Consider the following 12,790-nt stretch of genomic DNA (forward strand, 5'->3'; position numbering starts at 1 on the left):
ATTGATGTCTTTGTTGCCTAATCTCTAACAAACCGCACACATTCTCTGTGAAAGAGCCACTGATACAGGGTCCAACTAAGGCCCGGTGCCCTGACCAAAACAGTCACAAACCAGGCATACATGGGTTTTACACTTTGAACAAAGTGCTCCCTTTTTTACCTGATACGGGCTTCTGTTGATTCTTAGAGGTTTAATTTCTGCACCCCCAAATAAAATGTTTTTATTTGCATTTACGTTGACTCTTGTAAGATGAGATTTTTTTTAATGCCCAACTTTGGCTTTGTGTTTATTGTTCTGCCTGCAATAGACCAGGATGTCCAGTGACTTTCCCCCACTCTGACTTTGCCACTGTGTCTCTTTATATTTGCTGTGGCGGGTTACAGACCACCGCTTTGCGGCAGTCCTGCCGCCCGCCGCGTTGCTCCGTGCGGGAGCCGCAGCAGCCACAACCGGCGGTTTCCCGACACGACACGAAAAAGAAGCTAGCCCAAAATGGAGCTTCTTTAAGCGACGCCTCTATGACGTCGCGAGGCGCCAGGGGCGGACTCCGCGACGTCAAGACGCCGCGACACGTGCGGACGCACAGCGTCCGATACTTAATTATGCAGCCGCCGTGTGAAACGGCCGCGCCAATTGTACGTACAGAATCGTACTAGTGTTAGGGGGGGTGCGGAAGCACCGCCCCTTCCTAACCTAGTACGTATTCATTACGTACTAAATGGCGGTGTGTAACCCGCCTTTGCTTTTGTAACCTCTTTCTGTTGGTTGGTTTTGCTATCATACAGCATACACAACTGTAAAAGAGATAAGATACAAATACTGTAATTAGCTCCATCACAGTTGAAACTTTTGAGACCTTACAAGACCCCACAGGAAATAATTTGGCAGAAAGCCACAAGGATCTTTCTCTCTCCCCTCCCCAGAACTTCCATCTCACCCCCCCACACCCCCTTGCTTGTGTTTTCATTTCCTACTTTAATGCTGCTAAGAACTGGAAATAATACTTCTTATCTTTTCATTTTGCAAGTGTCACAGGCCAAACTAGACACAATGGTAAATACGCAGCTGCATTGAATTCCTTGCCCCCTTCCATACTTGCCTAGGTACTGACATCACAATATATTTGTTCTCCTGGCCATGTCCATGACACTTTTCCATGAAAAGGAAATTGCAGAGTTTGTTGGACATGTAGACATGCTGGCTAAGATATTCCTAGATACTGTACTGAGGGAGTTCCAGTACTGTGTCGCACTGGCCAGGGTTTAGCTGGGCTGTTAATGGAAGTATTTGGCCAGTGAACTCCTAACGAAAGCCCTCCCCCTACTTCACCCAAAACCTGCTCCAGTAGGTTGGTGGAGCTTCTGGAAGAGGATTCAGGGGGTGCAGAGTAAGCATATGGTTATCACTTTTCAGACAAACAGTAGTTTCCTGAAAGATAGGAAGCCGGGTTAGTAAGATAAACATAGAAAGACAATATTTTCCCCAGTTTTTTTCCCTGATGTGTTACAAGACCAAAGTGTTTCGGGAAATGAATTGCACAAGAATAAAATCTTGCAATAAATACAATATGTAGCATATTGTACACAATAATTTGGCAGAAAAATTGTGCTTTTGTGTAAAAAACATGTTTTTTTGCAAATAAACTCTGTTCTCATACATGTGTGTTACTGCAAAATATGTTGTTTTGCACAGGGCCTCTGTGTCCAACACTTCAGGAAGGAAACCATGTGTTTTTGCAAAAAAAATTGTGCAAAAAATTGTTTTTTGTACCAAAAAGAGTGCCAGAAAATCTGTTTCCAGAAACACACTTTTTGTGCAAAAAATGTGGGGGTTTTGTGGAAAGAAGTATGAATTTCTAGAAACAGTTTGTCCCTTCAAACACAGTTTATTGGATAAAATGGCCCTTTTTTGCACAAAAATGTGTATATTTAAGTACAGAACAGTCTCTTAAACACTTTGTGAAATCTTCCTGTGGTGTGGAGAAATTACTTGTCCTTACATGCCTGGACAAAATGGTTGATTATTTACATGCCTAATGCAGAGGCTGGTGGGGAGGAGGGAAAGAACAAAGTCCTAATGCCCTAGAGGTCAGGAGCTGATGCAATGTTAGATGTAGGCTTCTCCCAGCTTTCATTTGTCATGGCAAAGTATGAGTCCTGGCAAGTGCTTGAAAGTAACTTTATTACTTTGGGATAACAGGATGGCAGGGATTATTTAAAAGAGTAACCTAAAAATTGGCAACATGATGCTGCTGCTGATTGAGAATCCCACATCCAAAATGCTTGGGACCAGAAGTGTTCTGCATTTCAGTTTTTTTCAGATGTTAGAATACCCATACAGTCATCCTTTGACATTTGCAACATTGACACTCACGGCTTTGATCATTTGTGAAGTAAAGGCCGCCATGTGCATGCACGCTCTTCTTCCTCCTCCTTCCCAGGTTTTTCTCCTTAGGAGGACAAACACCCTTTCTTTGGAGGAAAAAAACCAAGGAGGAATGGAGAGTAGCCAGGAAGGGTGCACATGCCAACCCTGCCTCTTTCAAGGACTGAGATCTGTCTTTCACCAGTACTGAGAGCTGACTGGTGAACTAGGCAGCTCTCCCTCCTGGGAAGTGGGAAGGGGCTTGCGGAGGAGGATGATCCTCCACCCCTTTCCAGGACCAACAGCTGCCTGGTGAACAAGGAACTTCTCTGTTCTGGAAAGAGGCCGGGAGCCAGTTAAAGGGACAGTAGTGTAGGAGAAGGAGTGCACACACTCCTGCTCCTCTTGCCATGCCCACCCATCCCCTTAACTGGCTTCCTGGGAAGAAGAAAGTTATTTGCAGTTTTCCCACATTTGTGGGGGGGGGGGTCTTGTGCCATGAATGTGAAGGGATGGCTGAATATATAATATATATTGTAATACATATAGTAATACACAAGACACAAAGAGGCTGGAGAGAGGCTCTGTGAAATGGTGGGATATGTTAATCCCTGTTATTTCACAGATCCTCATGTCTTTTTCCATCTGTGTCTCTCTTCAGCTTTGCAAATACAGTACAGCTATATACTATGGTACTTGTGTTGTGGCTCAAAAAGTTTTGGATTTTGGAGTATTTTGGAATTCCACATAAGGGATAATCTACCTGTATATTATTAGTGAGAGCCAGCATGGCTTAGTGGTTTGAGTGTTGGAATACAACTCTGGAGACCAGGGTTCAAGTTCCCGCTCAGCAATAAAACTCACTGGGTGACCTTGTGTGAGTCACATGCTCTCAGTCTTAGGGGAAGACAATAACAAACCTCCTCTGAATAAATCTTGCCAAGAAAACCCCATGATAAGTTCGCCTTAGGGTCACCATAAATTGTAAATGACTTGAAGGCACAAAATAATAACAACATTATTAATAGTATTAGTATTTGACTAATGAGCAGCATTTGCTTGTTACTTTTACATACTGCTTTGGAGGCAATTTGAAGGAATGTCATTGCTAAATTAAAGGTCATTTTCTTACTGCTTTAAATTGAATTTATTATCAAGAATGATCAATATGACTTAGTTCAAAAAAATTCAATAAGTACTGGTCATGAGTCTTTTTTCTTATTGTTTAAAGTAACTTTCCAGGCACTAATCCTAGTCTATTAAACTGTCATGTGCATGTGCAGTGCCAATGAATTCAGTGTGCTTTCTCAGAGATAAGTAAGTATACCATTGCTGCCTACAAAGTGTAGAATAATTTGTTGTTGTGTGCCTTCAAGTTGTTTCTGACTTATGGTGACCCTGAGGCAAATCCATCCTGGGGGTTTCTTGGCAAGATTTCAGAGAGGGTTTGCCTTTGCCTTCTACTGATGCTGAGAAAGTATGACTTGTCTAAGTTCACCCAGTGGGTTTCCTTTGTTGAGTGGGGATTCAAACCCTGGTCTCTATAATCATATTCAATGCTCATACTGCTACACCACACTGGATCTCAAAATGTGCTTTAGTGGGTTGGGGAGTGTGTGCTGGTAGAACAGTACCAGTATGAATATTTTAGACAGTACCAGAATCTAAGATGGACTTTAGTGCCAGCCACCCTTGGTTCTGGTTCTTCACTGTTGGTGGATCTACCTTGCCCTGGGACTATCTGGCGTCAACCAGCCCAGTTTTTAGGAAACAAGGATATTGCAGATAGGGCAGGGTGAGTACACATGATCCTGATTCTCCACTCCATACAGCAAAGTCTGGACTAATGCAGCCCTTCTGTTTGGCTGAAACTCCCACTAATCCTCTATCATAGCTAAGGATATTGGGATTTGCAGTTCAACAATATATGGAAAGTCATGCTATTCTCACCCCATCTATATAAATTTTGTTGGGTAGAGGTCTGTGTTAATAGCCTCTCTAGAATAAGGACACTAAGGGAGGGAAATGAGCTTTCTCTATGCAGTTATGGGAGTTTGCTGAAAGAAATGCAAATGGGTTGTGGTCTGTCTGTGCTAATGTGTAGAATGTCTTCAATTAACAGAGGATGTGTTGTAACCATGGCTTGGCTTTCACTTCTTCTCCTCATTGTCACACTTACTGTTATATTTATGCCAAAGCTGACAGTGGTGGAACATGAATAGAGAGATACAACTAAGATTTAGGTGATCAACATCTGCAATAACCAATTATTGTTTTATATTCTTACCATGCCACAAGCCTGAAACTATATGTGGAATTCTTTTCACCAATGGACAAGAAAATTGTAGATTGACCATGTGGTTATGGGCAAGAATAGTATTTCCCATCCTTCACTTGTAATACTGTTGTGCCATGCAGAAGATCTAGTGGAGGCAAAGTACGCAACTATATATGTACTTGACTATATGTCCACCTCATGTATAAGACGAAAGCAGGTTTGGGGGTTAAAATTATGGATTTTGGTATGAACCATGGATTAGTTGAGGGTAAAACTTAGGGGCAATGTAGCAAAGGATCTAAAGGATGAAACAAAGGAAAACAATGCCAAAAAACTACAAATTTCTGGCAGGCATAACTGTTTGTTCTCACTCTAAAGCAGTGGTTCCCAAACTTTGGTCTCCAGATGTTTTGGATTTCAGCTAGGAGATGAAGTCCAAAACACCGGAAGGATCAAAGTTTGGGAAGCCCTGCACTAAAGGGTGGATGGATGAGAGAGTTGGAGGGGGGGTTAGTGCTTCCAGGACAGATTATACTCTTGTGCTTTTTTTTTTTACCAGGTAATGGTTCTTTTAAAATAAGAGTTAAAGTACAGTACTTACATCAACCTGTGAATAGGTTGACTCAGATTTTTAGGTCAATTTTTTGACTAAAATTTCTAGACTTACTGTATATATGTGTATATACAGTATTCATTTCTTTTAAAGAAAAGCTTTAGAATAGTTTGTCATTACCTTGTTTAGAAAACTTCATTTTGGCATTTTTCTATAGAGAAGTTGCTGTTAATGTTGTTGCTGAATTCAGTAATTTGAAAATGCAGCAGTCTTTTAACTTCTTTAGTATACTTTGTATGTATGTAGCTGGATATGGGTGAATATAAGAAATAGAATATTGCCCTATGGAAAGGGTAACTCCCTCTCCTTGAAAGGATGAATAATAAATTGCTGGGGAGGAACAGAACATTTTAAAAAGACTATATGATTCTAAACAGAGGACACAGTTAATGTGTGGTTTATTTATTTATTTATTAAAAGAGAAATGGCCTTGCAGATTCCTTGAAAAATACATGAAAGAAAAGAGCTCCTTACACAGGCTTGCTTCAAATACCCTTTGCTGATTTGGTAATTATGTCTTAGCAGTGTCAGTAGAGTAGCATGATGTTTAATAGTGTATATTAAAATGTCTGTAGCATTATCTCAAAAGTTATAACAAGCTAATTTTGACGTTAGCTGGACAAGTTGATAAGGCCTTTTTAATAAAGTGATATAAAGAAGCTTGGGTAATTATTTTTCATTCATGTTTGTCTTTTAAAGAACTGAGCTATCTGTCATAATTTCACAATAGCTACAGACAGGGCATCATTAGGAAATGGCTGCAGGATTGGCAGTGTGGGTGACATTATGTAAATACATTTGCACCATCCTCTTCTAGATGGAACACATTTAGTACACATATTGGTCCATGCATCTAAACATTATAAACTATCATAAAAAGCAAGTTGAAAGATTTTTTTTTTAAAAAAGAAGCCTGATGGATGTTTCTTGATTGCAACATTTAATGCTTGCAGAAAAGTTTTATTTCTGTTGGCCAATTCAGTTGTTTCCAGAACTTTTGTAACACTGACTTTAGACATACTGGATTTTTTAAAAGTAACAAGGAGGCAACACAATTATTTTTAATTATTTAAAGACAATTCCAGAAGCATTACAATTTAAAAAACCCAATAAGCAAAATTTATATGTTCTGACTCAAAAATTACTTTAAGGGAATGGTGGAAGTTTTTAGTATGATTTATTGATTGATCGATTGGCTGATTAAAATATCTCACCAGACAACGTAAATCATAGGACAATGTCCAACTAAATCAATTTAACCCGTATTAAAAAGTAAGAAATTATTTAAATAGACTAAAGGCATATTATGAAGTCTGACATGTTAAAACTAGCCAATTTAAAATTATCCTAAAAAATTTAAAACTGTAACACATCTGCAGGTGTTTAAAATTAAGTCATTTTTACTGACCAAAATGTAAAGCTAATAGTAAAGAATTAATGATGTAGTATGTTAGCCATTATTCACAAGCAATAGGTAGTATGGCACTCATACAGTTTCATAGATAATGAACAATTTGTTACATTTCCAAGCTATGGTGCTGAGCCTATAGAACCTTCTTTCCTGTTCAAGTATGTTTTCAGATGGATGCTCAAGGTATTTTACCTCTCGAGACAAGGAGCAAATATAGTGGAGCCTTGCCTTACACGGGGATCCATTCCGGACCTCTGCGTAAGGCAAATACTGTATAAACTCAAGCCCCATTCAAAAGAATGGGGCTCATGCTTGCGGCGTCACGGCATGCAGGTGCCATGGCCGTGTGCACCATTCAGTCTATTGCAGCGCAGCTTCTGCGTAAAGGAGCGGGCGCGCTGTACAACCTCCCATCCATTAATTCAGTACACACATTAACTGGTCAAATTATTTTCTATAGTGAGGTAAAAAAGACCCCTCCTATACTGTACCTGTAAGAAATACAAAGCAACAGAAGAACAAACCCAAACAATAGCAATGAATTAAATTAGGGGTGGGAAAATAACAGCTGTGGCCCACAGGACAATTCTATGGTCCCATTCTTCTCAGCTGTTATTTATTTAATGTACCCAAATAACCTCCAAACCATCTGAGGGTGGTTGGGTGCAATTTTGTCACATTCATACCTGGGTTATTTAAAGCCCAGGATATGCTTTTTTAAATAGGAAGTGACTGAGAAACTGACTTCTAAGGAGATTATTGCACAGCTTCTGTACCACCAAAATCGGCTGGCAGATTGTGCCTGGGGGACGGGTGATGGTCAGGTGGCAGCACAGCAACAATTTTCTGTGTGATAACGTCGGTTTTTTTCCTGTTTTGCTCCAATCCTATTCCGTTCATGCCAGGGCAAAAATGGCTTTGTGATAATCTCCTAAATCACTTTCTGTTGGAAAAAAGATAGTCCTGGTCATAAAATGGCTTAGAAGGGGCAAAAATGCCTAGAGTCTTCAGAGGCATTTAGAGGGTTAAAGATTTGGTGGGTGCGGGCTTATGGCAAGGGCTGTGGCCTTTTAAGATGCCCCGAGGAACCAATTTAGCTGTCTATTCTTCAGTGCTTTGCACACTCTGAATTAAATAGATAATAAATTGAGTCCCTTTCTTAGATGCCAAGAAAACCCATTTGGGCATCCTTTTCTTTATCAATCAAGGGAAGTAATAGTACCACTCTGTTATGCTTTGATTAGGCCTCATCTGGAATACTGTGTCCATTTGTGGGCACCACAGTTCAAAAAGGATGTTGATGAACTAGACCGTGTCCAAAGGAGGGTGACTAAAATAGTGAAGGGTCTGGAAACATTACCATATGAGGAGAGACTTAAGGAGCTGGGTGTGTCTGGAGAAGAGATGGTTAAGAGGTGATATGATAGCTCTGTTTAAGTATTTGAAAGGATGTCATACTGAGGATGGAGCAAGCTTGTTTTCTGCAGCTCCAGAGAATAGGACCCAGATCAACGGATACAAACTACAGGAAAAGAAATTCCATCTCAACGTTAGGAAGAACTTCCTGACAGTAAGAGCTGTTTGACAATGGAATGTACTGCCTCTGAGAGTGGTGGAGTCTTCTTCTTTGGAGGTTTTTACACAGAGGCTGGGTTGCCATCTGTTGGGGGTAGTCTGATTGTGAGTTCTTGAACAGCAGAAAGTTGGACTGGATGGTCCTTGAGGTCTCTTCCAAGCCTATGATTCTATAATTTTATGAATGGTAGAAGCTTAAAATTCTAACTCTAAATTGTTCTGCTATCTAAAATATCTGCTATCACAGATATAATTCTGAAAGAAGTGAAAACAATATCTCTGGAGAGTATTATGAAGATTATGGCCTGGTACAGACTGTCGGTTTGCGGTGGCCTGGGGCTGAAATTAGGGTTGGGGAGCGCGAAGCGTCTGGACACTCCACACTCTCCTGGTGCCATTTTTGGTGTATGCACGTCCACATGCTGTGCACGCCAATGATGTGTCTTGTGCACCGCATCCAAATGGGGTGGCTCACAAGAGACATCACCGCGCCGCTCCAGGGTGCTAATGGTGCCTTGGCAGTGGCACAGAAAGGAGCTGCTTTTCCTAGCACCTTTTTAGGGCAAAGCGTCGTTGCACCCATGCGGTTGCCATGGCAACAATCCAGGGCAGAAAGGGGCGGTGTCTTGACGCTCCTTTCTTCCCATTTGTATTCCCCCTATGTTTGTAACTGTTCCATGCATACAAATCCCCTAAAGAAGACCATGATTGCGATTACTTACATTCTAGCAACAATCATGATGGTTGTATGAGTACCAGTGTGATGGTACACAACCCAGTGTTGTGTGATGGCAGAGTGTTGAACTGGGTCTTTGGAAATTTTGGTTTCCAAAGTAGTGATCCATGAAATCCAATAACATATGTTATTGTGATCCATGAAATTCACTGGGGAACATTGGGCCTGTCACTGTCTCTCATTCTGACTACTTGAGGAGGGGGAAGAAGGGCAGGTCCTTGCAGGCCACCTACTCTCATTGGAGAATATGCTGAATAAACTTGAAATTAATAATCATATGTTGCTGCATAATGCAGAGTCTAATTATCTTCAGAAAAAAATGTTTCAGCAGGATCAAACTCTGGGAAGTGATAGAAAAAAACTTATTTTACTTTTGATAAATTCTTTTAAATTTTACCGTTGGAAAGGTTTCTCTTCACTTATCGGACTCAATTTATTGAACTTAGTTTGCCATTTTTGATTTTATTGGCAGCAATATTTCACAAACCAACTTCTCACATGATATTTGGCCTCTTCAAGTGCTCCATGTATACATGTTTTTCCTATGATTTCAAAACATGTTTTTTTTCCTGTTCATATGCAGAATATTTACTATCCAATCTGTAAACGTATGTGACTTTGGCTGATCTCTCTGACTGCATCCCGTCATAGTTAGGCGTACAGTGAAAATTCAGTTGTTCTTCCTTCTCAGATTGGAAGAGGGAGGAGAGGAAAGCAGATAGGAAGAAATGTTTATCTCCCACATTATAGCATGTTGATAAGAGGATTGTCATGGCAACCATATCATATGCTTCATGTGTACTTTGTGGCAGAGTTCATAGTGTCATTTTTAATTACTCCTATGCAATTAAAGGCAAAAATGAGTAATTTGTGTGAATATGTAATCAATATAATCAGCTATGTTTGCACTGAGAGTATGAAGATGGGTAATTTATCCAACTAGAGTGGTGGGGTTTAGCCAACTTGGAATTGCCTTTTTAAATGTGGACTTTCCTCTTTTGTATTATTATTATTATTATTATTATTATTATTATTATTGCAGAACTGTGAGAGGCTGGAAAATAATTTTGATGACATCAAGCACACGACTCTTGGTGAGCGAGGAGCCCTTCGAGAAGCAATGAGGTAAGTCTGGGTCACCATAGCAACAGTCACAGATGTGGTAAAGAAAGAGTCATTCTTCATTATTGGGGGAACAAATGAGTTCATTGCCACCATTCAGCTGTATTCTCTAAGGTATTAATTTGTCAGCGAAGCAGCTTCCCTTGAGGCTGTACTTCGGTTTTGAAGCTGCGCAAACGCTAAGCCTCTCTGCACACTAAAAACGTAAATGTTTAATTTGTTACTAAAAACGCTTAAGGGAGTGCCTTGTTTTATATTTATAATAAACTGTGGGAATGAATAAAAATTGTTCCTCTAAATTGTGCCAGTATTAAGGCAATTGTGTGACAATTTCTTTCTTTTCCTTTTTTTAAAAAAAACGAGGCTCTCTTTGCTTCTAATTTGTATTTAATTTTCACGATATTGCAGCCTGTGTAATTTCTTCTTCTATTAGACTTTAATGGGATTAAACTACTGTATGTTAAAATGAATGACCTCCTCATTTCAAAGAGAGAGTATATTCCTGCATTCCCCAGTTTTATTATTCAGTTCTTCATACAGTTCTTTTTATATACATAAGTCCCAGGACTTGGGATGGGATATACTTCTTGTGGCAGTAATGCTGGGATCATATGGCAACAGCCCAAATCTGTTAAGCAAATACACCGCTGTAAATGTTTACAGTTGGCTCACTAGGGGCTCTGAAGCTGTATTGCAAACTAAGCGATGGGAGGAACATCCCAGATCTTCCCTCTGCAATAGGCTTCAGTGGTTCCCATTCATATGGTAAGTGTAACACATGCCTTCAGCCACAGTCTTGATGGTTTTTAGCTGTCGCTATTACAAGAGTTGTTTCCAGTATTTGTCTACTTATCTGGCTGCAGTACACATGTGAACCAAAACTTGCACAATATGTTTTGCAACATGAAGTGGAACACAATTGATGATTCTATCCCCATCCCACTTCACCAATGGATATTGTAAAGTCCTTATACCTCATCCAAACACCAGTTTCGGACTTAATCTGTTTGCTCCTCATGGTGCTACCTGAGGCAGATCTCTGCACTTCACTGCAGAACAACCCAAGCAGGGTGTGAACACATCCCTGGAGTCAGTCAGAGCACAAACTGTCAAGTGTTTTCTGTTTTCTTCTCTGCACACTATAATGGTTATTATGTTTTCCCTTAAAAACAGCATTTTTAATTGGTTTTGACTGTAGACAGTGTGTGTGTAATGTCTTGTTCTTCCATTACAGTTGACCTGAGAATATATTGTTTGTTTATTTGACATCTTTCTAAATCATCCTTCTGTTCAGTGCAGGCTTGAAATAGTTTTTGAGAAACAGATAAGAATTTTAAACTTGAGTCTTGATCTCTTATTAAGGGAAAGGGGGGGGGGCAAAATAAATGATTAAGATGAATATAAACAAAACTAAAATGAAACTGATAAAATGCATATATGTTGTAATAAAACAGGCAGAAATTCTGGATTCAAAGAGTAGACTTAATCAGTAAAACGTGGTGTGTAGTTTTTACCATCTGTCAAGCAGGGATATTGTAATGATATTTACCTCCTGTAAGTGGAGATATTGAAGGTGTGCTATATGTTTTCTATAGATACTGAAAAACTATGTTTTGATTATTATTATCTGCCGTAATAGCAATATAACAATAGCAAGTACTTTTCTCTACCACTTATCAGTGAACTAACAATCCCTAAGCAGTTTACAATGTGTAAGCCAATTGCCCTCAACAAGCTGGGTACTTATTTTACCAACCTATGAAAGGATGGAGGGCTGAGTGGACTCTGGAGCCCTGTCTGGGATTGAACTCACAGCCATATGGGTGGCCTTGGGCAAGTCACTTTCTCTCAGAAGAAGGCAAAGGCAAACTTCATCTGAATTAATAATACCAAGAAACCCCATGATGGGTCCAGCATTAGTAGGAATTGACTTAGGAGCCCCGGTGGAGCAGTGGTTAAATGCTGGTACCTCAGCCACTCATAGCCATAAGTACCAGCATTTAACCTCTGCACCACCAGGGCTCCTAAATCAATTCCAACTAATGCTGGACCCATCATAGGATTTCTTGGTAGTATTAATTCAGATGAAGTTTGCCTTTGCCTTCCTATGAGAGAGAGTGATTTGCCCAAAGCTACCAAATAGGTTTCCATGACTGAGTGATGATTTGAACCCTAATCTCCCAGAGTATTAATCCAACCCTAAAACTGCCACACCAAGCTGCTCCCCAGGAAACAGCACAGGGAAGAAAAATAGAATGGAAGGAAATAAAATTGTATGCTTTGTACATTTTTATTGGAACTCAGTTTCCTTAAAGATTTCAGTTGAGAGTACTTCCTTAGTAGTTTACAATTAGTTCATAACTATCAGTTAAGTGCATAGTCATAGGATTATATCCAGTTGGATAAAGTTATCCAGATAGACTGTTATTCCAGCTATACTGTATGCTATTTCAAGTCTTGGTATTGTTTAAAGATCACATAACTAGTATTTCGTAGTGACCATCCTCCCAGGTAAAGGGAGCTTTTTAAAAAAGAGGATGAGTACCGAAGGGGAAGAAGGAATTCTGTTATTCCCCTAGTCCATAGTACTCTGCTTGAGAAACATCTGCAGGAAGATGCTATAAGTATTAATACAGCTACTGTGGCAGAGAGGAGGAGCAATATTACTGTTAGAAGCACAAGGAGCTGCAT

At 39.9% G+C, this 12,790-nt stretch overlaps 1 protein-coding gene across 4 annotated transcripts in view; it reads left to right on the plus strand.

The window, feature by feature from the left end:
* The window catches only part of DPYD (dihydropyrimidine dehydrogenase), a 617,920-nt gene that overhangs the window by 90,778 nt on the left and 514,352 nt on the right, over positions 1-12,790 (plus strand). For all 4 annotated transcript variants that reach the window (XR_006103753.1, XR_006103752.1, XM_042465740.1 and 1 more), the window contains one exon: positions 10,020-10,102. Coding sequence is in view for 2 of the 4 variants with exons in the window: in XM_042465740.1 (XP_042321674.1) it covers positions 10,020-10,102 (83 nt within the window). In the remaining 2 variants the exon portion in view is untranslated. The remainder of the gene's footprint in view (positions 1-10,019; positions 10,103-12,790) is intronic.

This window comes from Sceloporus undulatus, chromosome 4 (assembly GCF_019175285.1).
Source record: "Sceloporus undulatus isolate JIND9_A2432 ecotype Alabama chromosome 4, SceUnd_v1.1, whole genome shotgun sequence".
NCBI classification, from domain to species: domain Eukaryota; kingdom Metazoa; phylum Chordata; class Lepidosauria; order Squamata; family Phrynosomatidae; genus Sceloporus; species Sceloporus undulatus.